Source organism: Scyliorhinus canicula, chromosome 15, assembly GCF_902713615.1.
Source record: "Scyliorhinus canicula chromosome 15, sScyCan1.1, whole genome shotgun sequence".
Lineage (NCBI taxonomy): Eukaryota > Metazoa > Chordata > Chondrichthyes > Carcharhiniformes > Scyliorhinidae > Scyliorhinus > Scyliorhinus canicula.
The window spans coordinates 24,436,328-24,464,105 of NC_052160.1; the positions used below are offsets into that span (position 1 = coordinate 24,436,328).

Sequence of the window (27,778 nt, forward strand, 5' to 3'; positions counted from 1 at the left end):
CTAGTCACTGTCATATTGTTATTTGAGGGAGCTTGCTGTCCCACATTACAGCAATGACTGGTTAAGTGGGGTTAAGGGTTCAGGGCAGGGGAGTGGGCTCAGGTAGGGTGCTCTTTCAGAGGGTCGGTACAGATCCAATGGGCCGAATGGCCTCCTTCCACACTGGAGGGACTCTATGACTAGACTTCCATAGAACTTCATTGACTTTAAAAGCAGGGGTAGGTGAGGATAGAGTGTCAGAAATTTACAAGGAGTTGATGGATTGGGGGGAAGCGTAAGTGGGAGGAAGAGTTGGGGAGGGAGGTGGAGGCTGGGATGTGAGAGGAGGCTATGAGGCTATGTGGAGAATAAATACATCCCCATTGTGTGCTCGGCCTAGCTTTATTCAGTTCAAGGTGGTCCACAGGGCACATATGAGCAGGAATTTTGAAGGGGTAGAGGATAGGTGTGGACGGTTGACAGGTGAGTCCATGAATCATGTCCACATGTCTGAAGCTTGTGGGATTCTGGCAGGGGTTTGCCGACGTTATGTCGGAGATTTTGAAGGTAAAGGTGGAATCGAGTCCAGAAGTGGCGATCTTTGGAGTGCCAGAAGACCCGGGAATCCAGGGGGCGAGAGAGGCCGATGTCTTGGCCTTTGCCTCACTGATAGCCCAGAGACGGATCTTATTGGAATGGAGGGACTCGGGGGGTGTGGGTGAGTGACCTGGCAAAGTTTCTTCGGCTGGAGAAGATGAAGTTCACCTTGAGAGGGTCTGTGGAGGGGTTTGCCCGGAGAAGGCAGCCGTTCATCGACTTCTTTGAGAACGGCAGGAGGGGTAAAAAAAAGGACGTTGGGGAATTAGAGAGGGCGGGGGGGGAGGCGCGATGTTGGGGTGTTAGGTATTTAGTTGGTTCCATTATTTGCAGCCCTGTTTTGTTTGATGTGCAAATATAGAAATACCTCAATAAAATATCTTTCAAAAAAAAAAGAAATTAATTGACTTTGAAACCTTTTTGGGAGATGCTGAGGTTGTCGAAAGGTGCTGTAGGAATGTAAATTTGTTCCCTCAGGAGGTTATGAAAGGTGCAGCATACCAACATGCAAGTCTTCATTTAACTGGGAGAATGCACCTGAAGGAAACTGTAGAACCTTTGTTTTTGTACAACTTTCAAACAATTTTATTTCCAAAAACATGCAAATGCAAAACCAATTTTAAAAACTGGTGATTTAAAAAAATGTGATCAGGTCTTTTGAGAAACAAAAATGTGTCCCTAACCAGTATGTGGTGCTATAGAGTCCCACAAACATCTTCCAGTCCAGAGGAAGGGAAATGCTGCAGGAATTTAGACTAGAAATCCCGTGACAAACACACAAAAACAAAGGTATTTTTTTCTTTTAAGTGTTTCAATTTATTACAGAAGAGAATCATACATTATTGAAGCTTTACATGTGGGAATAGTACGATTGTGCGGCGTTCGAGGCCTCAGCTTTCTGACTGATCCATCTGCTGGAAGTGTCCCAGGCAACAGACACTGTCAGTGGGGGGGACTGATTAAATTTAACCTGCTGGAAGCCTGAGGCCTAATATATTTTTCGGTTTGGGTTTGTGTGTGAATAAGATGCCCCATTTTATTTAAATATAATTTTGCACTTTAAAACTAATATATTATTGTTAGTCTCAAATTCTTCACTAGGGCTAATTTTCTAGAGGAAAACTAGTCCAGACACACACACACTAGCTGGGTTTGGATAAATCCGATTTAGCCTTGTACCAGGTGAGGCCTACAAACAAAAACACACAGCAAAACGGGAGAAATATATTTTTAAAGTACTTTTTACATTTTTATTTGACAAAAAAGAACCTTTTGGGAATAATTTGTTTTAAATAAATATGTCTGATTTAATAGCTGAGCTGGCTGTTGAGAGGAAGCAGCTTTGAACTTGTACAGATAAGCAGGTTGTGCTCATTCTTAACACCTTAGGGATTATGTTATATTTGTGACCAGTCCTGGGACTTTTGAACATACTTCAATGATGTCCCTGTTAACCGTGAACTTGTTAGTGATGTCCCAGAGTGATCCACGTCATGATGGTATACATTTTTGTCAGGTAATTGCTCCTGTGAAGTGCTTTGGGACATTTTTTTACGTTAAAAGATGCAATACAAATGCATGTTTGTTGTTAATTGCATAGAAATAGATGCATTAATTTTCTAAGCGTGCCACATCTTTACCACTTGGTGTTCTAGAATTTGGGCTATGAAAAGCAGAGCTTGCATTTAAATTGTACCTTTCGCAATTGGGTTCAAGACATTTCAAAGTGCTTAACAGCTCAGTCGTTAGATTTTGAAATGCAGCCACTATTGTAATGTAAAATTTTGCAGCAGTTTGCACACAGCAAATTCCCACAAACAGTAATGAGAGGCTCTGTATTCCTCACTGCAGAATATAGGCATCGGCTCAAATCTCTCTGCATTTTAATGGATGCACTGCTGCCTCTGAACCACCAAGGTTGTGGGATTAAGTCCCACTCCAGAGGCCCCAGCACCTGGACTAACCCGCAGGTTTCGGATGAGATGTAAAACTGAAGGCCCCACTCAACTGCCCTCCTAGTTGGATTTGTAAAAAATCTCTCAGCCATGAATTCAAAGTAGAGCAGGGGAGTTCTCCCCAGGCTGGCCAAATTTATTCCTCAAACAGCATTACTGACGAGTCTGGTCGTTATCACACTTCTGTTTGTGGGATCTCGCTGTGTGCAAATTGACTGCTGTGTTTCCTACACTACAACCTTGGGCGCGATCCAATGGCCACGCTGCACCCAAAAAGCAGCTCAGTGCAGCGTGGCCCATGAAAGCCGGGAGACCCTGTTACCGGGATCTACCAGGCTAGCAAAGCCTTATGAGATCCAATGCGATCTTGCGAGATGTTGCGATGTGAATCCCGCCCAAGATTACTTTTTGGCAATTCTGCTTTTTAGAGCAAGGCAGTAAGCCTCATTCTAATGTGCAGATTTACGAGGTACCTGAGGCTTTGGGATTCATCCCCTTCACCTCGGAGACCTCGGGCGAGCGCCATTCAACACTGGTCCCTACAAACGGGGACCAGACGGAATGGCACTCGTGGGGCTCTCCCAGGGGATTGGAATCCCCCAGCTGCATGTCCATTAGGTAGGGTGGTGGCCTGGCACTGATTGTACCACCTGGGTACCCTGGCATGCCAGCCCAGGTGGCACTGCCGGGTGCCCAGTTGACACTGCCAAGGACCCTCCCATAGTGCGTTCAGGCTGACGGGGGAGTTCGGGGATTGTTTCGGGGGCCTCGGAGATCGGAACACCATTTAAAAATTGGGCCTGCTCTCTCGCTACAATGGGGAGCTCCGCTCTCCGGAACACCTCATTGTAACGAGAGATTGGGATGCCATGTTTAAATGTACAAAACGGGGCTATGTGCGTCTTCAGCCATGTGTTCCCCATTTAGGCCCCTTATTCAACTGCGAGTGACGGGAAACACGTGGCTAAATGCGCTCGCTAGGGGACTTTGTTCCCTTTTGGGAGAATTGCGCCCAGTGACTACACTTTGGGAAAAAAGTACTTCATAGGCTGTGAAACACTTGAGATGACCCGAGGTGAAAAAAAGTGCCATATGAATGCAAATCCTTATTTTTATTCTTTATTAGCCAGGGAACATGCTTGATGTTTAGAGGTCATCTCAGTTTGTTCTGCCTACCTGTGACAGGAGAGTGGTCAGGAGCAGGAGTCCTGACTGTCTTTCTTCCATTTCTCCAGTCCAGGGACACTGAAACCGATTGTAACATTTCCAATATTGTCCTTGGCTTAGGCCATTTAATTCAGCAAACACTGAGGATCAAACCTGGTGTACTTGTATAGTTCAGCACCACAGTTAAAATGGACTGGTTCTGAAAACAATTCCAGCCCATGATGTTTGTAATTACTGTGCCTGCAACTAAGCAGCGATGTCCTAATGCAGTTTCTGACTTTATCTATTAAGTCAAAGGAGTTCTCAGAGTCACAGCGGGCAGGCTGTGTTCAGAATCAGTTTTGTCATGTTCAGTAAGGACTTTAAATTCTCAGTTCAACCCACCTACAGCTACAATCCATGTCGTAGATTAAGAACCGGTGAAACGTTACGGTGCAGAAAGAGGTCATTCAGCCATCAAGTCTGCACTGCCCAAAAGAGAGAGAAAAAAAAGAAACTAGCTGCTCATTTTAATCCCACCTTCCAGCACGTGGTCCCTAACCGTGCGGGTTCCAGCACTTCAGCTGCAGATCCAGATGCCTTTTAAATGAGTTTAGTGTTTCAGTCCCAACCACCAATTTATTATAATAATAATTAATAATCACTTATTGTCACAAGTAGGCTTCAATGAAGTCACTGTGAAAATCCCCGAGTCGCCACATTCTGGTGCCTGTTCTGGGAGGCCGGTACGGGAATTGAACCCGCACTGCCGGCTTTGATCTGCATTACAAGCCAGCTGTTTAGCCCACTGTGCTAAACCAGCTAATTTAGGCAGTGAAATCCAGACACCCACCACCCTCTGGGTGAAAAAGGCTTTCCTTATGTCCCCTCTAACCCTTCTACCAATCACCATAATGTGGTTAGCACAGTTGCTTCACATCTCCAGGGTCCCTGGTTCGATTCCCCGCTTAGGTCACTGTCTGTGCGGAGTCTGCACGTTCTCCCCGTGTCTGCGTGGGTTTCCTCCAGCTGCTCCGGTTTCCTCTCACAGTCCAAAAATGTGCAGGTTAGGTGGATTGGCCATGCTGAATTGCCCTTCGTGTCCAAAAAGGTTAGGTGGGGCTACGGGGATAGGGAGGAGGCATGGGCTTGGGTGCTCGTTCCAAGAGCCGGTGCAGACTTGATGGGCTGAATAGCCTCCTTCTGCACTGTAAATTCTATGATCTATGATCTACATAATCTATGCCCCCTGGTAATTGACCCCTCAGCTGGGGAAAACAAGTCTTTCCTGTCTAGGTGTCTCATACTTTTGTACACCTCAATTAGGTCACCCCTTAGCCTCCTCTGTCTAAAGGAAAACACCCGAGCCTATCCAATCTCCTCATAACTGCAATTTTCAAGCCCTGGCAACATTCTTGTAAATCTCCTTTGCACTCTCTCCAGAGCAATTATGTCCTTCCTGTAATGTGGTGATCAGAAAGGTACACAAAATTCCAACTGTGTTTTACACAGTTCCAACATTACATCCTTACTTTTGTATTCAATACCTCACCCAGTAAAGGAAAGTATTCCATAGACTTTCTTGACCACATTGTCCACCATCCTGCCACCATCAAGGACCTGTGGAATGCAAGTCTCTCACTTCCTCACACCCTCTCAATAACTCCCCATTTATAATTTGTGTCTAGTTTTCCTATTTAAAGGTATTCAGTAGAGCCAAGATACAGGGTCTCATTGTAACGCACATGTCGAGCTTTCACATATCCTTAACTGAACCAATGCTCTGCTGTCAAGTCCTCACCTAGTCCAAGTCCCGTACACACATTTCCCCCTCCTTTCCCCTCTTAGCCTGGCCCAGCTCTTTGTGTCAAGCAATTATACTTGGAGATGGGCGGGATTCTCCGACCCCCCACTGGGTCGGAGAATCGCCGAGGGCCGGCGTCAATCCAGCCCCCGCCGTGTCCCGAATTCTCCGCCACCAGAGATTCGGTGGGGCCGGGAATCGCGCCGCGTAGGTCGGCGGGCCCCTCACCTCGCCGATTCACCCCGCAATGGGCCGAAGTCCCGCCGCTGTCAACCTTCTCCCACCGGCATGGATCAAACCACTTACCTTACTGGTGGGAGCAGGCGGCGCGACTGGGCTCCGGGGCGATCTGGCCCCGGGGGGTGCCCCCACGGTGGCCTGGCCCGCGATCGGGGCCCACCGATCGGCGGACGGGTCTGTGCCGTGGGGGCACTCTTTTTCTTCCGCCTTTGCCATGGTGTTCACCATGGCGGAGGCGGAAGTGACCCCCTCCCCTGCGCATGCACGGGGATGACGTCAGCAGCCGCTGACGCTCCGGCGCATGCGCGGACTTACGCCTGCCGGCGAAATTCCTTTGGCCCAACTGATGTGGCGCCAAAGGCCGTCCAAGCCAGCCGGCAGAGCGCCAACCACTCGGGCGCGGGCCTAGCCCCTCAAGTTTAGTGCTTGGCCCCTAAAGGTGCGGAGACGTCTGCACCTTTGGGGCGGCTCGACGCCGGAGTGGTTCACGCCACTCCATCACACCGGGACCCCCCGCCCCACCGGGTAGGGGAGAATCCCGGCCCCTCATCCTGTTTCTCAGATCCCTCCACAACCTTACTTAACACTCCCAGTGCTACGCTGAGAGAGTGCAGCATTGTCAGAGGGGCTATTTTTCAGATGAAGTATTTAATCTGTTCTGCAGGTCAGGTGGATTTGTCTCTGGCACTTGCCCGAAGAAGAAGAGAGGGTGGTGAATTAAGAACATAAACAGGAGCAGGGTTAGGCCAATACAGCCCTCAAGCCTGCTCCGCCATTCAATAAAATTGTGATTGATCTGATCTTGGCCTCAATCCTGCATTCCTGCCTGCCCACCCTCATAATCCTTGATTCCCTTATAGTTCAATAATTTGTCTTTCTCAGCCTTGAAAATACCCGATGACACAGCTATCTGGGTTGGCGAATTCCAAAGATTCTTAATTCTCTGAAAGAAGAAATCCCTTAAATGGGAGGCCTCTTATTTTGAAATTGCCCCATAGCTCTCGATTCCCCCACGGCGAGAGACATCCTTTCAGCATCTACCCTGCCAAGCTGCCTCAGAATGTAAAAAAAAAGTAATTCACAGGATGTGGGCGGCGCTGACTAGGTCAGCATTTATTGCCCATCCCTAATTGCCTTTGAGCAGGTGAAGGTGAAAACCTTGCACATTTCAATAAGGTCATCGCTGATTCTTCTAAACTCCCAATGACTACAGGCCAAACCTGTCCAACCTTTCCTCCTAAGACAGCCCCTTCATCTCACAAATCAACGTAATGAACCTTCTCTGAACTGTCGCCAATGCAAGGAAATCCTTCCGTCAATTAAAAAGACGAAAGCTGTACGTAGTACTCTTAAGTGCAGTCTCCAATGGCTTGTCCAGTTATAGAAAGTTCTTCCAGTGTCCTGGCCAACATTCATCCCTCAAACATTACTACCAATAACAGATTAGCTGCTTATTCATTCCATTTGACCATCCGGAACTTTTGGAAATTATTTGAAGCCATTCTTTTATGTGCGAAGGAAGATTAATAGCCTGATTATCTCAGTCTGTCCTTGAATGTTGTTGGGTTGTGAACCTAGTAAATGATTGTGCAGGGTTAGCGTTGGCCTATTAATTATATTTTGTTGTCACTGTCAAAGGTTCTGCTCTTGAGGTTCTGTCTGCCCTCTGAAATGAAATTGAAAGGCCCCACAGCTACTATTTTCAGTATTTCTTAATTTCTTAAGAGGAGAGATTGAGTAGGTTGGTCTTGTACTCATTGAGTTTAGACGAATGAGAGGCAACCGTTTTGAAATATATAGCATTCTCAGGGGGCTTGACAGGGGAGATACTGAGATGTAGTTTCCTCTTATGAAGAGTCTAGGACCAGAGGGCATGATCTCAGAGTAAGGGGTCGCCCATTTGAGACAGAGATGAGGGGGAATTTCTCATCTCAGAGGGTAGTGAATCTGTGGAATTCTTTACCGCAGGGAGCTTAGAGGCTGGGTTGTTAAGTATGTTCAAGATGTGGAGATGCCAGCGTTGGACTGGGGTGAGCACAGTAAGAAGTCTTACAACACCATGTTAAAGTCCAACAGGTTTGTTTCAAACACGAGCTTTCGGAGCGTTGCTCCTTCCTGAGGAAGGAGCAGTGCTCCGAAAGCTCGTGTTTGAAACAAACCTGTTGGACTTTAACCTGGTGTTGTAAGTATGTTCAAGGCAGCAGGCAGCACGTTGGCGCAGTGGCTAGCATTGCTGCCTCACGGCGCTCAGGCCCCAGGTTTGATCTCGGCTCTGGGTCACTGTGTGGAGTTTGTACATTCTCCCCGTGTTTGCGTGGGTTTCGCCCCCACAACCCAGAGATGTGCAGGGTAGGTGGATTGGCCATGCTAAATTGTCCCTTAATCCCGGAAAGAAAGATTAATTGGGTACTCTAAACTTTTAAATTTAAAAAAAAGTATGTTCAAGGCTGAGATAGATAGATTTATAATCAGTAAGAACACCAAGGATTATAGGGATAAAGTGGGAAAGTGGAGTTGAGGATTATCATATCGAATCAGTGATGATCTCATTGAATGGTGGGGCAGACTCAGTGGATCAAGTAGCCTACTTTTACTCCTTAGTCTTATGATCTTATGGTAAGAATGGGGCAGTTGTCCTGGCCAACATTCTCCCCTCAATCAATGTCACCAAAAACAAAACTATAGCTCATTTAGTTATCAGCTGTCAATGAGGACTTGCTGTGTACAAATTGGCTGCATTTTAAGTCCACTCCATTGGTTGTAAAGTGTTTGTGGAGAAATAGTGAAGATGTAGCAACAACTTGCATTATATGGCACCTTTGATGTCGCAAAATCCCAAGGTGCTTCACAGGAGCATTGTAAAACAAAACTAGATACTGAGTCACAAAAAGGGATATGAGAACAGGTGACCAAAAACCTGGTCTTTAAGAAGGAGGGGAAGGTTTAGGGAGGGAATATTGTTCTGACATTTTTCTCTGTCTCCTTCAGCAGATGGTCATCTGAGACTTTGCGTAATGTACTGCAGCACCTGGACAGAGAAACTCCTTGAACCAAACCATTGCTAATGTTGATTGCAAGGTAATTGTAGAAACCAATTATTCCCCTGGTTGCATCAACGAGCGTGCAATCAATCCATAAATACAACTTGCATTTATATATCCTCTTTCAACATCGTGAGGCACTTCTCTGGAATGTTAGCAGTGTAATTTAGATACATCATAAAGGAGGCAAGAGAGGTTTGGGGGGGAATTCCGGAACCTAGGACCGTGGCAGCTGAAGTGATTAAAATCAGGGATGCACAAGAGGCCAGAATTGGAGGAGAGCAGATCTGTCAGACGGCTGTCGGGCTGGAAGTGATGACAGAGATAGGGAGAAGGTGAGGCTAGGATAGGAGGATGTGAACTTTAAATTCTAGCTCAATCCCTAACTTAAAGGGTCTTTTGTAATCTTTATTAGTGTCACAAGTAGGTTTTCATTAACACTGCAATGAAGTTACTGTGAAAATCCCCTAGTCACATTCTGGTGCCTGTTCGGGTACACAGGGAGAATTCAGAATGTCCTATTCACCTAACAAGCACGTGTTTCGGGACTTGTGGAGGAAGCTCACGTAGACATGGGGAGAACGTGCAGACTCCGCACAGACAGTGACCCAAGTGGGAATCGAACCCGGATCCCTGGCGCTGTGAAGAAACAGCGCTAACCACTGGGTCTTGGCTCTACCTTAGATATCAATGGCACGTAACAACTTGAATGAGATTCCACAAAGGTGATGCACCTTTATCAAAACCACTAAGCAATAATGCATACTTGCGATAATACCTACTACTTAGTTTTCCTGTGAGCCGGAGTCCATCTCAGTGGCCAGTCCAATGACGAATTCTCTGTGCGTGACTTCTGAGTAACTGACCAAACAACCAATCCACTGCAGCCAACATGTTTCTCTAGAGTCCTTCTTTATGCCTTTTTTATGCTATGGCCCTGTGCCGTGTAAGGTTACCTGTTTTAGCTCCTTTAACTGGTTTATAATTACATCAATGTCTTTTCCCTTGTTATTATGTCCTGGGCCTCACAAAGCAGAGCTTGAAGGAATTGATAACAGTATAAGAGATATAAGGAGTCAGCCTGACTCCATTTTGTTATCTCTTATACTGTTATCAATCCCCAGGCTGGTATAGACAGACATCTCTATCACCTCAAAGTGAGCACAAAAGGTGTTTATTTTTCTCACAGTTTGTTTAATTTGCAGTTCATTTTGCAGACTGGGCTAATTCTGGTAAGGCTGTGACTTGACTTAATTACCCATCCTGCCTTGCATCCACAATGCAGCCCTTCATGTGTCTTCAGTCTTTTCGATGTTCTGTGTTACCACCGCGAGACAAACTCCACATACACAGCCGTCAAGCAACTGGTTCTGTGTTCATTAATCCCAAAGGCACAAAGACAAATTTCCATGGTTAAAAAGTAATGAATACATTAAAAGGAAGTAACTGTTACGTTGGCTTACATTAGTTGTGGTGAACTGGGGTAGGAGAATTTTGTTCAAAGTACAAATATTTTAAGTGATGAGGTTAAGCCCTGAGATTGGCTTGAGCTTAAGCTAACATCGGGGTGCGAAGTGATCAAATCAGAGAGCTGGAATTTATGAATGCACTTTTACATCTGGATCTTTTCTTAATAAATAGTGTCAATTGGAAAACCAGGCTGATGAATGGAAACTAGATACATGTAGAACTAGCGTTTGTAAACCAATATGCAGAATAGACGTTGTCTGAAGTGGTTATCAGTGGAGTTGATGATAATTGCACACAATTAATAACATACAAAGCAGCAAGTCTTCAAGTGCCTTATGTTTATTCCTACAATATGGCACAAGAACAGGTGATTAAATTTGTACTTCCTGGATAATGAGTATCTAAATAGAGGGACAGGGAAACCGAGTTAAAGTTGTATTGAGCGTTGGCCTGACGATGCTTGTGTGCAGTCTGGTTTCCACATTATAAAAGGGTTGGAGAAGCAATGGGAAATGTGAGGAATAATTTACAATGATGATACTAATACGTAGAGATGATAACTATCAGGAAAAAAATTGGACAGGCTGTAAGAGAAAATAAGGGTGATAGGAGTGGAGAAAATGATGATGGACTTTGATAGGGGAGACATAAAGAAGATATTTACTCATGGGTGATCATGCCTTACACAAGCCTCCTCCCACACCTCTTCATTTCACACTGTCATTATATCCTTCTGTTTCTTTCTCCCTCATGTGTTCATCCAGTTTCCCCTTAAATGCATCTATCTTCACACCAACCATGCCATGTAGTAGTGAGTTCCACATTCTCACCACTCTCTGGATAAAGAGGTGTCCCCTTAATTCCTCATATGATTTATTGGTGCCTATCTTATACTTATGGTCCTTAGTTCTGATCTACCCCACAAGTGGAAACATCTCTACAAACCCTTATCAAACCCTTGCAGATTACTGCTCAGTTTCCTCTTTTCTAAAGTGAAACGGAACAGCGAATGATTTCCCATTCCGGTAAATCTATTATAAGTGTCTCTCTACCGCACTCACAAAATTGAGCCCGGAACTGTGCACAATAATTCCAGCTGTGGCCTGTGTTCTACAAGACTTTGGTGTAACTTCTGCGCTTTTCAATTCAATGCATATAATTTTATTGTGACGACTTTTAAAATGATATATTCTCCATGTTGTCACTGAGCAACACCCTCGATAAGCACCCTTACAAACTGTTGGTTGCTGCTCAGTTATTGTTGGTGGGAAGAGTTTGAGGTGTCAGATTAAGAATATCATTGGAAAATCCTAACAACGCTTCTAAATGTGATTGGGAGGTTTAATCGGCGAGGGTTGTTTCTTTACGAGTATTGGTAGCCATGCGGACATTTCACAATAACTCTGGAATTTCCGTACGCATCTGTGGACTTCCATCACCTTAAATGCTAATCGGATCCTGATACAGGCGGAATGGAAATGCTAGTAGTGTTTTGGATGAATGGGACCTTACCTCCTGCTGTCCTCTTTGTTTCTGACCAGCCCCAGGATGACAGCAGCAAATGAGAAGCAATCTCCCCCGTCGCTGTTGAGTTTTTTCATTTACAATCCGAAGTTTGGACCAAGAGAAGGTGAGGTAGGTGAACCGCAAAATGAGGACAATTGATTGTTCTTGCTGACCTCGTGCTGTGTTCTGTCAGTACCAGTTTTGAGGCTGATGGAACAGTCGGTGCGCTGTCAGGATCCTGAATTTTGTTGCCTGATTTACAGAATATCAGCACTAATTGTGTTGCACTAATCTGTGAAAATGCCAGGGCTGCCTGGGTCCTAACTCGCACCCAGTCCCATCCAGGCATCGCTCCTGTGCTCGCTCATCTGCTTTGCCTGCCGGTTAAGCAACAGCATGGTTTGAAAATTCTCATCCTTGTTTTCAAAACCCTCCGTCACCTCACACCTCACTACATCGTTCTCCCCTCCAGCCCTGATTACGCTCCGAAATCCCTGCCCTTCTCTAATTCTAGCATTTTGAAAAGTCCCAATGTTTATGTTTTATTTTGGAGTACCCAATTCATTTTTTCCCAATTAAGGGGCAATTTAGCGTGGCCAATCCACCTGCCCTGCATCTCTTTGGGTTGTGGGGGCGAAACCCACACAAACAAAAGTCCCAATTTTAATCACTCCACCGCTGGCACTGTGTCTTCAGCTGCAAAGGCCCTAAGCTCTGGGATTCTCTCTCTCCCCCCCCCCCCCCCCCCCCCCCCCCCCAAACCTTACCACCTCACTCTCCTACATTAAGATGTTTCGTATAACCCACTTCCTTGAACTACTTCTTTTGTCACCTGTACTCGTATCATCTTCAGTGGCTCAGTACCAAGTTTTATTTGCCGGCTCCTGTCAGGCGCCTTGGGACCTTTTACTAGGGTAAAAGTGCGACATAAGTGTAAGGTTGTTATTGCTTAAAGGTGAGGTGGGTCATTGTGATTCACTGACTAACCTGTGGTTTACCTTCTAGGAAGAAAAGAAGATCCTATTCTACCATCCCAGTGAGGTTGATAAAAATGAAAAGATTAGGAATGTTGGATTGTGTGAGGCAATCGTACAGTTTACAAGGTGAGGACCTTAGAGGAGAATTGTTTTAACAAAGCAAAACCGCTCTCACGATGCAGCCTTTCCACCTGGCGTATGTGTGATTCCCTGTTTTTTTTTTAATAAACATTTTATTGAGGTATTTTCGGTATAGTAACAACAACAAAATAAGCAATATACATGAAACCATAAACATAGGGCAAAAGCCATTTACCTCTTGTACAGGTCCCACCCTTATTGATCCCCCACTCTAATCTAAATTACCCCCCCAAGTCTGCTGACGATTAATTTCCCGCAAAGAAGTTGACGAACGGTTGCCACCTCCGGGCGAACCCTAACAATGACCCTCTCAAGGTGAACTTGATTTTCTCCAAACAGAGAAAGCTAGCCATGTCCGATAGCCAGGTCTCCTTCGTCGGGGGCTTTGGGTCCCTCCAAGCTAATAGTATCCGTCTCCGGGCTACCAGGGAAGCAAAGGCCAGAACGTCTGCCTCTTTCTCCTCCTGGATTCCCGGGTCTTCCGACACCCCGAAAATCGCCACCACTGCACTCAGCGCCACCCTTGTTTTTAACACTGTGGACATGATGTCCGCAAACCCCTGCCAAAATCCCCTAAACTTTGGACATGTCCAAAACATGTGGACATGGTTCGCCGCTCCTCCTGCACATTTTGCGCACCTGTCCTCAACCCCAAAGAATCTGCTCATCCGGGCCACTGTCGTGTGAGCCCGGTGAACAACCGTAAATTGTATCAGGCTGAGCTTGACACATGTTGCGGACGCGTTCACTCTACTCAACGCGTCTGCCCATAGACCATCCTCTATCTCACCCTCAGCTCCTCCTCCCACTTGCGCTTCAGCTCCTCGGCCTGCATCTCCTCAGATCCCATAAGTTCCTTGTAAATGTCAGAGACCCTCCCTTCTCCCACCCACACTCTGGAAACTGTGTGATTCCCTGTTGATTCGAGAGAAGAAATGTCTCTGCCTCTTTGGCTTTTCCAGTGTGATGAATGTGGGAAATGTTTACATATATTGTATTCTTTGTCGTAGAATCCCCATAGTGCAGAAGGAGGCCATTCAGCCCATCAAGCCTGCACCGACCCTCTGAAAGGGCAATCTCTGTTGCAGTAATGCTATTAAAATAACTTGGGTTAAGGTTATATGTCTGCTAAAGCTGTGATTAAAGGGGTTAACAGCTAGGTAGGCTGTGATATCACTCATGGGAGAGGCTAGGTTTGTTTATAGTTTTGTTTTCAGCCCTGCCCCGCGTCTTGTTTTATATTTAAGTTCCTGCACTGGATTCTGTGTTTCTTAGTGTTAATAGTGTTAACTATTAATAAGTGGCATTTGACCTGTGTGTTTAGATTTTGCTTCATTGAAATTTTAGAAACAGATGGGAAAGTGAGCTCAAAGACCTTTTTTTTTTAAAGAACAGTTTAACTGTTAATTGAAAAGCTGTTTTTTCCCTTCAATGTTAATGGGGTTAGTCCTGTCTTAATTATAATGCCAACAATCCCTCTTTGCCAGTGGAACCGCTCCTGGGGGAGAAGTATCCTTTCCTCACAGTTGACAAATTGAAAAATTGTTGGGCTTTCTCGTCCTGTTTCCTAATATAAATTGGGGGTCTGGTTCGTTACTGTGACACCAAACAGGAGACGTGTTATCTTCCAGGTTTTTTTCAGTGTTGTGCGAGGTGAATAATGCAGCAGTTTCCCAGGGACAGAGCAGAGAGAAAACCAGTTTCAAATTAACGAGTGGCTCGAGGAGTTAGATAAACTCTCATTCTTGCTGAGTAGTGACTGTGGAACTGAATCCCCAGTGAAAATGGTGTCGCGGCAACATGAGCTGCTGCATTAGTATCTAGTTGGCAATGAGACCGGAAATTATAAATGTAGAATTGAAACATTCGGATAACATGTGGGGATCTCGCGGTTACTTATCAGGGAGGAAGGATCTTCTCTGGAGGGCAGCGGGTCAGGGGTAAAGATGTGAGGAACGGTTAGCTGTGTGAAGTTGCTCTGACTGGTTCCGGGGATGTGGGAGCATTGGAAATTAGAGTCTTCTCTCCGGACATGAGCTAGGCAATAGGTTGAACAGCCTCTCACTCGATGTTGTCTTGTGTGACCGCGTAGGCTGTAGGTTCAAATCCCCACTCTAGACATTGGATTGCATAACCGAGGCTGACATTCCCAGTGCGGTAGTGAGGGAGGGCTGCATTGTCGCAGGTGGATAGAACATTAAACTAAAGGGCGGCACGGTAGCACAGTGGTTAGCACTGTTGCTTCACAGTGCCAGGGAATGATTCCCGGCTTGGGTCACTGTCTGTGCGGAGTCTGCACGTTCTCCCCGTGTCTGCTTGGGTTGCCTCCTGGTGCTCTGGTTTCCTCACACAAGTCCTGAAAGACGTGCTTGTTAGGTGCTTGTTCTCGTTGGGGGATGGGGGGGGTGTGTCCTCAGTGGGGGCAGGGAGGAGGGTCCTCGCTGGGGGCAGGGAGGGGGGTCCCTGCTGGGGGCAGGGAGGGGGGGGGGGTGTCCTTGCTGGGGGCAGGGGTGGGGGGGGGGGTGTCCTCGCTGGGGGCAGAGGGTGGGGGGTGTCCTCGCTGGGGGCAGGGAGAGGGGGGGTGTCCTCGCTGGGGGCAGGGAGAGGGGGGATGTCCTCGCTGGGGGCAGAGGGTGGGGGGTGTCCTTGCTGGGGGCAGGGAGGGGGGGTGTCCTCGCTGGGGGCAGGGAGAGGGGGGGTGTCCTCGCTGGGGGCAGGGAGAGGGGGGATGTCCTCGCTGGGGGCAGAGGGTGGGGGGGTGTCCTTGCTGGGGGCAGAGAGGGTGGGGGGTGTCCTCTTTGGGGGCAGGGAGGGGGGGGGTTGTCCTCGCTGGGGGCAGGGAGGGGGGGGGTTGTCCTCGCTGGGGGCAGAGGGTGGGGGGGTTGTCCTCGCTGGGGGCAGGGAGGGGGGGGTTGTCCTCGCTGGGGGCAGGGGGGGGTGTCCTCGCTGGGGGCAGGGAGGGGGGGGGTTGTCCTCGCTGGGGGCAGGGAGGGGGGTTGTCCTCGCTGGGGGCAGAGGGTGGGGGTTGTCCTCGCTGGGGGCAGGGGGGGGTGTCCTCGCTGGGGGCAGGGGGGGGTGTCCTCGCTGGGGGCGAGGGGGGTGTCCTCACTGGGGGCGGGGGGGTCGGTATCCTCGCTGGGGGCAGGGAGGGGGGGGGTTGGTGTCCTCGCTGGGGGCAGGGAGGGGGAGGGATGGCCTCGCTGGGGGCAGGGAGGGGGGGGTTGGTGTCCTCGCTGGGGGCAGGGAGGGGGGGGTGCCCTCGCTGGGGGCAGGGAGGGGGGGGGGCCCTCGCTGGGGGCAGGGAGGGGGGGGGGTGTCCTCGCTGGGAGCAGGGAGGGGGGGCGGTGTCCTCGCTGGGGGCAGGGAGGGGGGGGCGGTGTCCTCGCAGGGGGCAGGGAGGGGGGGGGATGTCCTCGCTGGGGGCAGGGACGGGGGGGGCGGTGGTGTCCTCACTGGGGGCAGGGAGGGGGGGGGGGGGTTGGTGTCCTCGCTGGGGGCAGGGAGGGGGGGTGTCCTCGCTGGGGCAGGGAGGGGGGGGGGGAGTCCTCGCTGGGGGCAGGGAGGGGGGGTGTCCTCGCTGGGGGCAGGGAGGGGGGGGCGGTGTCCTCGCTGGGGGCAGGGACGGGGGGGGGCGGTGGTGTCCTCGCTGGGGGCAGGGAGGGGGGGCGGTGTCCTCGCTGGGGGCAGGGAGGGGGGGCGGTGTCCTCGCTGGGGGCAGGGAGGGGGGGCGGTGTCCTCGCTGGGTGCAGGGAGGGGGGGTGTCCTCGCTGGGGGCAGGGAGGGGGGGTGTCCTCGCTGGGGGCAGGGAGGGGGGGTTGGTGTCCTCGCTGGGGGCAGGGAGGGGGGGGGTGGTGTCCTCGCTGGGGGCAGGGGGGGGGGGGGGTTGGTGTCCTTGCTGGGTGCAGGGAGGGGGGGGTTGGTGTCCTCGCTGGGGGCAGGGAGGGGGGGTTGGTGTCCTCGCTGGGGGCAGGGAGGGGGGGGTGTCCTCGCTGGGTGCAGGGAGGGGGGGGGATGTCCTCACTGGGGGCAGGGAGGGGGGGGCGGTGTCCTCGCTGGGGGCAGGGAGGGGGGGGGCGGTGTCCTCGCTGGGGGCAGGGAGAGAGTGGGGGGGTCTGGGCCAATTTTTGTATCCGGGCTGAAATCGCTGAAAGACAGATTATCTGATTGTTATATTGAGGGCAGCACGGTAGCATGGTGGTTAGCATAAATGCTTCACAGCTCCAGGGTCCCAGGTTCGATTCCCGGCTGGGTCAATGTCTGTGTTGAGTCTGCACGTCCTCCCCGTGTGTGCGTGGGTTTCCTCCGGGTGCTCCGGTTTCCTCCCACAGTCCAAAGATGTGCGGGTTAGGTGGATTGGCCATGCTAAATTGCCCGTAGTGTAAGGTTAATGGGGGGATTGTTGGGTTACGGGTATAGGGTGGATACGTGGGTTTGAGTAGGGTGATCATTGCTCGGCACAACATCGAGGGCCGAAGGGCCTGTTCTGTGCTGTACTGTTCTATGTTCTATTATGTTATTGTTGTTGTGCCAGTTTGCTGTGCATAAATCTGCCTGCTTTCCTACACAACATCAATAACTATACTTCAAAGGTGGTTCATTGGCTGTAAAACACTTTGGATTGTCCCAATATTGTGAAAGGTGCTACAGAAATAACAAGTTTGTTCATTCTTTTGTTCCATGGCTGGATCTTCCCGTTTATCATGATGTTTTGCGATGCTGTTCTCGAATGAGAGTAAACATGTTGCCTGTAATCTGAGAGATTCTCGTTGTGTTAGGTTTACAGAAACAGACTCTGAATTAACCTAAGTGTTTCTTCTCTGCCATTTACAGGACCTTCTGTCCCACCAAGCCTGCAAAGTCCTTGCATACACAGAAGAACAGACAGTTCTTTCATGAGGCAGAGGAGAATTTCTGGATGGTCATGGTACACATTTACTAAAGGCAGATGTCTTGTACATTGTGCAGAGTTGTTGTGCGTGTCGTCCCGAACTGTTGGTTTGCTCGTTAAGCTGAACGAAACCAAGGCGGAGCTATGGGTACTGCATTTGTCAAATGTACCTGTTTCCACCTGCTCCCCCCTAACCCTCGCTGTCCCAAAGCTGGATGGATGCAGCCAGCAGCTGAATCTCTCCCCAGATCTCGCCCGTGATGAATAGGCAGCATTCTCACCTCCGTCTCAATCCACTCCAGTGATTTGAATCCATAATCCAGTCTGACAGTACCAGTACTGAGGGAGTGCTGCGCTGTCGGAGGCACCGTCTTTTGGTTGAGACGTTGAACCGAGGCCCCTCCTATGTCTTTGTGTGGAAGAGCGGGAGTGCTACCTGGTGTCCTGACCTATCCCTCAACCATCGTTAGTAAAACAGGTCATTTACCTCTGGGATTTGTGGGAGCTTGCTGTGCGCAAGTTCTTTCTTCAATTTTTCCTCTCGCCCTGAGGAAGGCACGCTCTTTTCAATGCTGGCTTCCCCCTGGTGGTTGGAGGGTATTGTTGCATGGAGCTCATATTTAGCACTGTTTGGTATCATAGAACCATAGAATTCCTAAAGTGCAGAAGGAGGCCATCTGGCTATTGAGTCTGTACTCACCCTTTTAAAGAGCACCGTACCCAGGCTCCAACTCTATCCCGTAACCCCATAATCCCACCTAATCTGCACAATTTAGGACACTAAGGGTAATTTACAATGGCCAATCCACCTAATCTACTTTAGACTGTAGGAGGAAACCGGAGCACCTAGAGGAAACCCGCACAGACACGGGTAGAAAGTGCAAACTTTACACAGTCACCCAAGGCTGGAATTGAACCTGGATCCCTAGTACTGTGCCACCCCTTTATCACCCTACCTGGGCCCACGCCCCCACCCTCTCCCCTCAACCCAGTAACCCCACCTAACCATTTTGGACACTTAAGGGACAATTTAGCATGGCCAATCCACCTAACCTTCACATCTTTGGACTGTGGGAGGAAACCGCAGCACCCGGAGGAAACCCACGCAGACACGGGAAGGATGTACAAACTTAATTGTTTGCCCTGTCTATCTCTATCTATCTATCTCTCTTTCTTTCTCCCTCTCCCTCTCCCTCTCTCTCTCTCTCTCTCTCTCCCCCCTTCCCCTCTCTCCCCCCCCACCCAGCCGCCTCCTCTTTCTTCCCCCCCATCTCTTCCCCTCCCCTTTCCCCCTCCCCTATTAGAATCTGCGGCTGCCTCTGTCTGTTCATACCTGTCTGTTCATACCTGTCTGCTCATACCTGTCTGCTCATACCTGTCTGCTCATACCTGTCTGCTCATACCTGTCTGCTCATACCTGTCTGCTCATACCTGTCTGCTCATACCTGTCTGCTCATACCTGTCTGCTCATACCTGTCTGCTCATACCTGTCTGCTCATACCTGTCTGCTCATACCTGTCTGCTCATACCTGTCTGCTCATACCTGTCTGCTCATACCTGTCTGTTCATACCTGTCTGCTCATACCTGTCTGCTCATACCTGTCTGCTCATACCTGTCTGCTCATACCTGTCTGCTCATACCTGTCTGCTCATACCTGTCTGCTCATACCTGTCTGCTCATACCTGTCTGCTCATACCTGTCTGCTCATACCTGTCTGCTCATACCTGCTTCTCCTTCTGTTGCTGTGTCCAGGTGGTGTCCAATCCTGTGATTGAAAAGATGAACAAGGATGGAATCCGTGTCCCGGAATACCAGGAGGATGAGTTACTGGTTAGTCGTGTCTGCTCGTGACCTACTCCGGCCCTCGGGTTCGACGTCACTGGGAAATCCTCACTGGGTATCACATCAGCCATAATGAAACAAATAGATGGGAATATTAGTGATAGATAGCAGAGATCAGCTGAAAAATAACCTCATCCTAGGATTACTGCCAATATAGTTAGCAACCTTTAAGAGAGGACAGGGGATTTATAGGGCTACAGTGAGAAGATTAATTGAATGTCTTTTTCTAAGATGGCACCACCACACTGTACCCGGGCTGGTTTAGCTCAGTTGGCTGGATAGCTGGTTCGTGATGCAGAGCGACGCCATCAGCGCAGGTTTAATTCCCGTACCGGCCGAGGTTATTCATGAAGGGGGCAGCACGGTGGCGCAGTGGTAGCATTGCTGCCTCACGGCGCCAAGGTCCCAGGTTCGATCCTGGCTCTGGGTCACTGTTTGTGTGGAGTTTGCCCATTCTCCCCGTGTTTGCGTGGGTTTCACCCCCACAACCGAAAAAGATGTGCCGGCTAGGTAGATTGGCCACGCTAAATTGCCCCTTAATTGGAAGAAATGAATTGGGTACTCCTTAAATTTTTTTTTTTAAATGAAGGTTAAATTAGGTTAAATCATCACCTGTCAGCTCTCTCCCCCCCCCCCCCCTTTCAAAGGGGAACGCAGCCTATGGTCATCTGGGACTGTGATGACTTTACGTTTTACTTCCAACCACCAGGGGCCAACCTTTGTGCTGCAAGGGTCGATGGATGTTCACTGTCGATCACTTCTCTCTCATAAATTGCAACCAGACCTATAGGGAAAGCTACTGTAAATAGAAAAAAAAATACAGCAGCCATGGTGGTGCTGAACGATGGGGTAGGGCTGAACAGCCCTCTCCTGTTCTGAGACGTCGCAAACATGGGAAGGCAATTCTTTCTAGAAACAAGCTCTGAGGTAACATGATAGAGGCCTCTTTAATTATGAAAGGATTTGAAAAGATGAGAGGAAGGAAGATATTTCCACTGGTGGGAAGACCAAAACTAGGGGAAAAGATAATGGCTAATAAATCCAGTGGGACGTTCAGGGTAAACGTCTTCACCTGGCAAGTGGTGAGAATGTGGAACTGGCTACCACAGGGCACAGTTGAAGTGAATACTGGAGATGCATCTGAGGTGAAGCTGCTTAAACGCATGAGAGCAAAGGACTAGCGGGAGAGGCGTTGATAGGGTGAGCCGAAGAGGGGTGGGAGGAGGTGCTTGTGAAATATAAACATCGGCATCAACTAGTTGGGCCGAATGGCCTGTTCCGGTGCTGGAAATCCTATTTAATTCCCTTGACTTTCCTCTGTGAAGTAAATCTTTGCTTCTGCTGTATTTCAGGACACAGTGTACGGAGCAGTGATCCAGCAGTGCTACTGTATGTACAAGGTGATGTGGATCGGCTATTTCCTACGTATTTTCTCCTTGTCGTTTTCTTTACTGACCCAATTTTCCCAGCTTAACGCTCGCTTCTGGTTTTCCCGCATGTTCAGCTCTTCAATGGCACCTTCACAAAATCCATGGAGGCTGGAGGCATTGACCACCTGCAGCAGAGAATCCAGAAGTTTTTCTACAGGGTAGGGGCCCTTAAATTTACTAATCACTGGTGAGACTCCAGTCGGCGGGCTGCGTTCAGAGCTGAGCACCGCACCTTTTAAGAAGGAGGCCAAGGCCTAGGGGAAGGGGGAAGAAGAGATTTACTGAAATGGTATCGGGGAACGTGGAATTGAGTTATGCGGGGAGACTGGGATTGTTCTCTCTACTGCAGAGTAGATTAAGGAGGGGATTAAATAGTGGTAATCAACATTATGAGGTGGTTTTGAATAAGTAGGTAGGGATAATCTATTTCCTCCGGCAGGAAGGCCGGGAACCAGAGGTCACAGATTTGGGATAATTGGAGAAGAAAAGCGGAGGAAATGAGAAGAACGTTTTTTTTTTACGCAGCCCAAATTGTGATCTGAAATGCGCTGTCTATAAGGGCGGTGGAAACAGATTCAATAGTAACTTGCAAAAGGGAATTGGATAAACACTTGAAAAGGAGAAACGTGTAAGACTAGGGGAAAAGAGCAGAGGAGTGGGACCAATTGGATAACTGTTCCAAAGGACTAGCACAGGAACGATGGGCTGAATGGCCTCCGTCTGTGCTGTAAGAATCCATGATTTGTTTTGTCGGTCTTGTTGCTCTCCTCCTGCCCTGAAGGTACGGACTCTTTTTCTGGCTGTGCCTTCCATCTGCCACCTCCTGCCAACCTGCCCTATGGCGGGCCAGGGTCAGCGGGCTGTTTGACTGTGGGTTGCTGCACAGCCATTCCTAGTCCCCTTCTCATCTCCCACTTCCCCCGAGTGCGCTGTATTGACCTTAAAGAGGATGCCGTGCAAATTCATCAGAATGACATTGGAGCTGAAAGGGTTGTATTTCCTGAAATGCAAAAGGTTATGGTTTAATGTAATTGAGGTTAAGATAATCACAATTCTGATTAGTGCTTGGGAATAGTGAGAATCTGCCTTTGCCTAATCACTATCCTGACAATCTCTGCTCCAGCCCCTTCTCCACCATCAGCCCTCCCTAGAAGATGCGTTTATGTGAACATAGGAGGCCATTCACCCTCTCGACCCGGATCCACCAATGAATTAGGTCATGGTTAATCTGTATTTAACCTGCCTTGCTTCCTTAATACCCTTAACCCAATAAAAATTTATCAATCTCAGAGTTGACATCCTCACTCGACCAGAAGACATAGTTTCCCTCTACATATCCTATCAGATCCTTTAATCATCTTAAACCCTTTAATTAAGTCATCCCTTATCTTCTGTATGGAAGCGAATATGATCCTGGTATTCCCGCTTGACTGGACAATAACCACTTCATCCCAGTGAAAACAGACCCAGGACCCCTCACTGAAGGAATACTCCAGGAAGTTTGACCCTGACCCTCTCGGGCAGTCAGAGCCAATCCAGGGAAACACCCGGATTGTGTTGAATCTAAAGCCACGATCTGAGCAGGATTTTCCTGGCCCCGGGTGGCAGGTGTGTGAAAGTGGGGATGGCCAGGAAGGTAGGTTGGAACAGCATCGGCGCAACTTCCCGAAGCATTCCTGCCACCAGGGAAATTCTGCAGGGGCAGCCTGGGAAGCGGATCAGCTGACCGATGCACAAAAGTGGACAAGCAATTTATTTTCTTTTAAAAAAAATAAATTTCGAGTACCCAATTCATTTTTTTTCAATTAAGGGGCAATTTAGCGTGGCCAATCCACCTACCCTGCACATCTTTGGGTTGTGGGGGCGAAACCCACACAGACACGGGGAGATGGTGCAAACTCCACACGGACTGTGACCCAGAGCGGGGATGGCAGAAGTGCTGAACTGCGCCACCGTGCTGCCCCAGACAAGCAATTTTAATCGTTTCCAAGGCCTCAATTGGGGGCAATCTGGTGGCTCCGCCAACATTTATGCCACCACGGACAATCCCCGGCATTTGGGGAGGCTGCCTGCTCCATGAGGCGATCAGTAACCCTGCGGAAAGACTGGGTTGGGGTGCTTTCTAGTCGGAAGCTCCACTCCCAAAGAAGGAGTCATCGGCAGGACAGGCCGTCCAAGGGGAGACATTCCTATCCGTTCCAAGGTACCTGTGACCATCTGCCTCCTCTATGTTTGCATCCCTGAGGGGGCCTGCATGTTAAGACACCTGCCTGAGCAGCCCCCTCACCTCCCGGTGGGGCTGCCGAGACAGTAGAATTGGCTCTGATTGAGCCAGCAGCGTTGAGGACCTACCCGTCGGCCTCAATAGGGCAGTCAAGTGTGGAGATGGCCCCGGCCACCTCCAGTCTGGCTCTCAGCATGTGCAGGCTCCAGGCACCTAGATGGTTCCAACATCGGCGTCTGACGCCTGCAGGAAATTCTGCCCACTGTGTCTGAGGCAGCACTTGTGTCCCTCGAGGCGATTAGCCCTCTCTCCCACCCCCGTCCCCTCGGCACTTTACAAATTCTTCCAACTTTTGACAATCTGCTGCTCGACTGTTAAACATATTTATTTTAGCAGCCCCATGTGGTTTTCGTACTGAAGTAGATCTAAATTTCAGTGCATGTGCTTACTTTTCCTATAATTCCCCACCCTGGTCTCCGATATCCTTATTGCCTTGTGGTCCTCACAACCTGAATAATACATAAAGGATTAGTATAAACATAGAGCTCACTGCTGGCTAAATGTCACTCCAATCTAACCCCATTGCCATAACGCTTAATCACCAGTTTGGCATTAAATTACAGCAGGTTGTTTTATACTCATCTGTCCAAACATACTTTGTTGTTGCATTATTTGCCTAGTTCCTGTACGTTCTAAACTGATCATGACTGCTAGACAACGGCCGGATTTATGCCATGCGTTGGTACAAATGGGCTTTGTGACAGCTGCCTTTGACAACAAGCTTTGCAATGAATCCTGTATAATGTTGCAGTTAAATAATTCATTTGAAGTGACAGCAGGATAATTTAAAATTATTTCCTCACCTTTTTTAATCTCAAGTACGCATCAGCGTCAAATATCGTCAACAATGGGTTTATTTTGTCTCTTTTCAACTTGACAACTTTCTAGCAATGGTTTTGAAATTTCACTCATTCAGAAAATCGAGCATAGTTACATATGAGACGATTCCCATTTATTTTTCATTGAGAATCTGCTACGGTGTTGCTAATTAAGTCAGTGACTACTGGGAATGTAAGACCTCAACAGTTACTGACTGCATTAATCAACACGGGTATGGTATCTCTTGGGTGAAAGTGGTTATATTCCAGCGCAGAACCGAGGGAGTGCTGCACTGTCAGAGCTGCTGCCGTTTGGGTGAAATGATTAGATTTGTTGGCTGCCCCCGTCTCCAGTGAACGCAGACGATCCCATTTTTCAAGAAGAGCAGGGGAATTCTCCCCAATGTCCCAGCCGATATTTGTAACCCAACCGACATCACTTAAATAAAACCCCGACGATCCGGCCACAATCATGTTATTGATTGTAGGAGCTTGCTATGCACAAATTGGCTGCTGAATTCCCTGCCCTCCCAGCAGTGACCGTGCTTCAAAAGCAGTGAATAACCTACTTCCAAGTAGCAGGTTCAAAAGACTGAATGGCCTTTGAGTCAGGGAGAGAGGTATATTTTTCAAAAAGGCAATTGAAAGTGGAGATACAGAATCTTTTGCTATTATTCCTCCCGCAGTACCTGCAAACATTGCACCTGCAGTCGTGTGACCTGCTGGATGTGTTTGGTGGAATCAGCTTCTTCCCCCTCGATAAGATGACCTACCTGAAGATTCAGTCATTTGTCAACAGAATGGAGGAAAGCCTAGATCTTGTTAAGTACACAGCATTTCTGTACAATGATCAACTCATCTGGTAAGTCCATTGTTACTTGATGATAGAGTTTGCTTCGACTGGGGGCAGGAGTGAAATTGGGTAATGCGGAAGCTGGCAGGCAAACCAGCTTGTGCTACCGAGAAGCCGGAACAGGCCCAGGTTTAACACTTATCCAAATACACCAGCAGCCCAGAGAGACTCGGCTTAAACTTTGCACTCGAGTCTCTGAAGTAGGATTTGAACCCACGACCTTTTGACTCGGTGGCAAGGGTGATGCACCCTGCTGAACAAGAGTGAGAGGCTTTTTTAATGTTCAGAATGCTCTCTTTAGAACATAGGAAATGCAAGCTGTAGTAAGCCACAACCCCATGAGCCTGCTCCACCATTCAATAAGATCACAGCTGATCTTCTACCTCCGTCTTCCTGCACTATCCTCATATTTTTTACTCCCCGTCCGACAAAGATCTATCAAAATCTTTTCTGCAACTGATCGTCCACAGCTCTATAGCGTTGAGAATTCTGAAGGTTCTCAACCTTCTGAGTGAAGAAATTGCTCTTCATTTCAGTCCAAAATGCCGACCCCTTATTCCAGTCCTAGTTCTGGGCTGTCTAGCCATGGGAAAGAACCTCTCAACATGTACCCCATCAATTTATCTAAGAATTGTACAAGTTTCAATCTGATTTTATGCATTTCTGGGTAAGTTACTTTTAAGTTGTGACAGGACATGTGCAGGATGACAGATTGCCCAGTGCCTGTGTCCAACATGGTTGATATTAGTAGCTGGCTGATAGTACAAAACTTGGTGTTGCTGAAAAAGGCACATGTGGATGAAGCTTTCCGTCAGGCGCACATCAAGACAATTCAAAAGAATATCAAATTGTAAAGGGAATAACAATTTATACAGCAGGAGAAGAACATAGAACATAGAACAGTACAGCACAGAACAGGCCCTTCGGCCCTCGATGTTGTGCCGAGCAATGATCACCCTACTCAAACCCACGTATCCACCCTATACCCGTAACCCAACAACCCCAACTCTGATTGGTAAAGGCATTGTCATGGAAAATCTACCAGATAACTGACTAGTTATCTGCCAGGCTTTGTTTAAATTATAAATGTATAATGAATAAATATTCCCCATTACAATTTGGCATTCTTGTGAATTGTCATGATGAGGGCAGGACAAAAAGCTTTGACAACATGTGTCTTTTTCAGCAATACTCCGAGTTGATATTGTTAAATAGAAATGCCAAAACAGGGAAATGGGCACACAACAGTGTTACACACATTATAGCGTGAGGTCTTGGCCTCAGGGGGCCTCTGGATCCACGGGCCTAGGCTAGAGGCGAACACGAACACCCAGGGGGAACCAGGTTGTTGGTTAAATGGAATGTGGCACTTTTCTTTTTTTTTAAAAATAATCTTTATTGTCACAAGTAGGCTTACATTAACACTGCAGTGAAGTTACTGTGAAAAGCCCCCAGTCGCCAGACTCCGGCGCCTGTTCAGGTACACAGAGGGAGAATTTATAATGTCCAATTCACCTATCAAGCATGTCTTTCGGGACTTGTGGGAGGAAACCGGAGCGCCCGGAGGAAAGCCACGCAGACAGGGGGAGAACGTGCAGACTCTGCACAGACAGTGACCCAAGCCGGGAATCGAACCCGGGACACTGGCGCTGTGAGGCAACAGTGCTAACCACCGTGCTACCGTGCAGCCCTTTTATCCGCCAGGAAACCTGGTTTGGGAGATGCAGGCCGCTGAAGAACAGCATGAAAGGGAGCAGTGCTCACTGCTGCTGTGACACTCCCAGTGCAATACTGAGGAAGTACTGCACTGTCGGAGGTGACGTCTTTTGACTGAGGCATTATAGAGCGGGGGAGATAACTTTGGTGTCCTGCCCAATGTTGATCCCTCAATCCGCATCACTGAAACAGATTATCTGGTCATTAACAGAGTGATGTTTGAGAGAGGTTCCTGCACACAAATTAGCTGCTGCATTTGCCCTCTTACAACAGTGACTACACCACAGTCATTCATTGCCTGTAAAGCACATTGGGAAAAAGCACGATATAAATGTAAATCAGTTCTTCCTTCTTTCAGGAGTGGGTTGGAGCAGGACGACATGCGAATTCTGTACAAGTATCTCACAACATCGCTCTTCCCAAGACAACTGGAGCCTGAGGTATTCTCAAAGTGTCTTTAAACTGTCTCAAGAAATACAACATTAAAGTACAAGGTTGAAATTAGAGTAGGCCATTCAGGGGTGACCTCAGGAAGCACGTCTTCACGCAAAGGATGCTGGGAATCAGGAACTCTGTCCAGATAGATGATAATTGGTAAAAGAACCAGAGACACGATGGGAATTGCTTTTACACACTGAGTTGTTGTGGACTGGAGAGTGCTACCTCAAAGGTTGGAGGAAGCAGATACAATAGTGACTTTCAACAGGAAATTTGATAAACATTTGGGAGGGAAAATATTTGCAGGGTTATGAGAAAAGAGCCAAGGGAGAGTGGGACTGGTTCAACCAGCCAGCCCTGACACGATGGGCCAAATGGCCTCCTTCTGTGCTCGATCATTAAGGCTGAGATTGACCTCTGAAGACAGGGCTGAAAGGGCAATTTATTAATCTGAACCCCTACACTCAGTAAATTCTTAGTTGAGATTTTGTAATTTATGAATCCAATTTATGAATAAATTAAGTTAAATGCAATGTTTGGTGCTAATGGCTCCGATGATAGTGAGCTTGTTTTCTCCCTCTGCCCTTAGCTAATTGGTCGCGATTCCCCGGGACGAGGTGGAATAACGGTGAGCCTCAACCATTACGGCAGG

General features: G+C 48.4%; 1 protein-coding gene across 5 annotated transcripts in view; it reads left to right on the top strand.

Annotated features, from left to right (window-relative positions):
• The first annotated feature begins 1,262 nt into the window (after positions 1 to 1,262).
• ccz1 (CCZ1 homolog, vacuolar protein trafficking and biogenesis associated) overlaps positions 1,263 to 27,778 on the top strand; it is a 55,169-nt gene continuing 28,653 nt past the window's right edge. The window contains exons 1-11 of one of the 5 annotated variants that reach the window (XM_038819571.1): positions 1,263 to 1,365; positions 8,710 to 8,799; positions 11,774 to 11,867; positions 12,744 to 12,841; positions 17,687 to 17,780; positions 19,498 to 19,575; positions 20,940 to 20,987; positions 21,092 to 21,175; positions 24,806 to 24,981; positions 27,047 to 27,128; positions 27,716 to 27,777. In XM_038819571.1, the coding sequence (XP_038675499.1) occupies positions 8,786 to 8,799; positions 11,774 to 11,867; positions 12,744 to 12,841; positions 17,687 to 17,780; positions 19,498 to 19,575; positions 20,940 to 20,987; positions 21,092 to 21,175; positions 24,806 to 24,981; positions 27,047 to 27,128; positions 27,716 to 27,777 (830 nt within the window). In that variant the 5' untranslated portion in view covers positions 1,263 to 1,365; positions 8,710 to 8,785. Of the gene's footprint in view, positions 1,366 to 2,070; positions 2,093 to 8,709; positions 8,800 to 11,773; positions 11,868 to 12,743; positions 12,842 to 17,686; positions 17,781 to 19,497; positions 19,576 to 20,939; positions 20,988 to 21,091; positions 21,176 to 24,805; positions 24,982 to 27,046; positions 27,129 to 27,715; position 27,778 lie in introns of those variants that run through there. The other 4 variants (XM_038819572.1, XM_038819573.1, XM_038819575.1 and 1 more) reach the window with 4 other exon arrangements.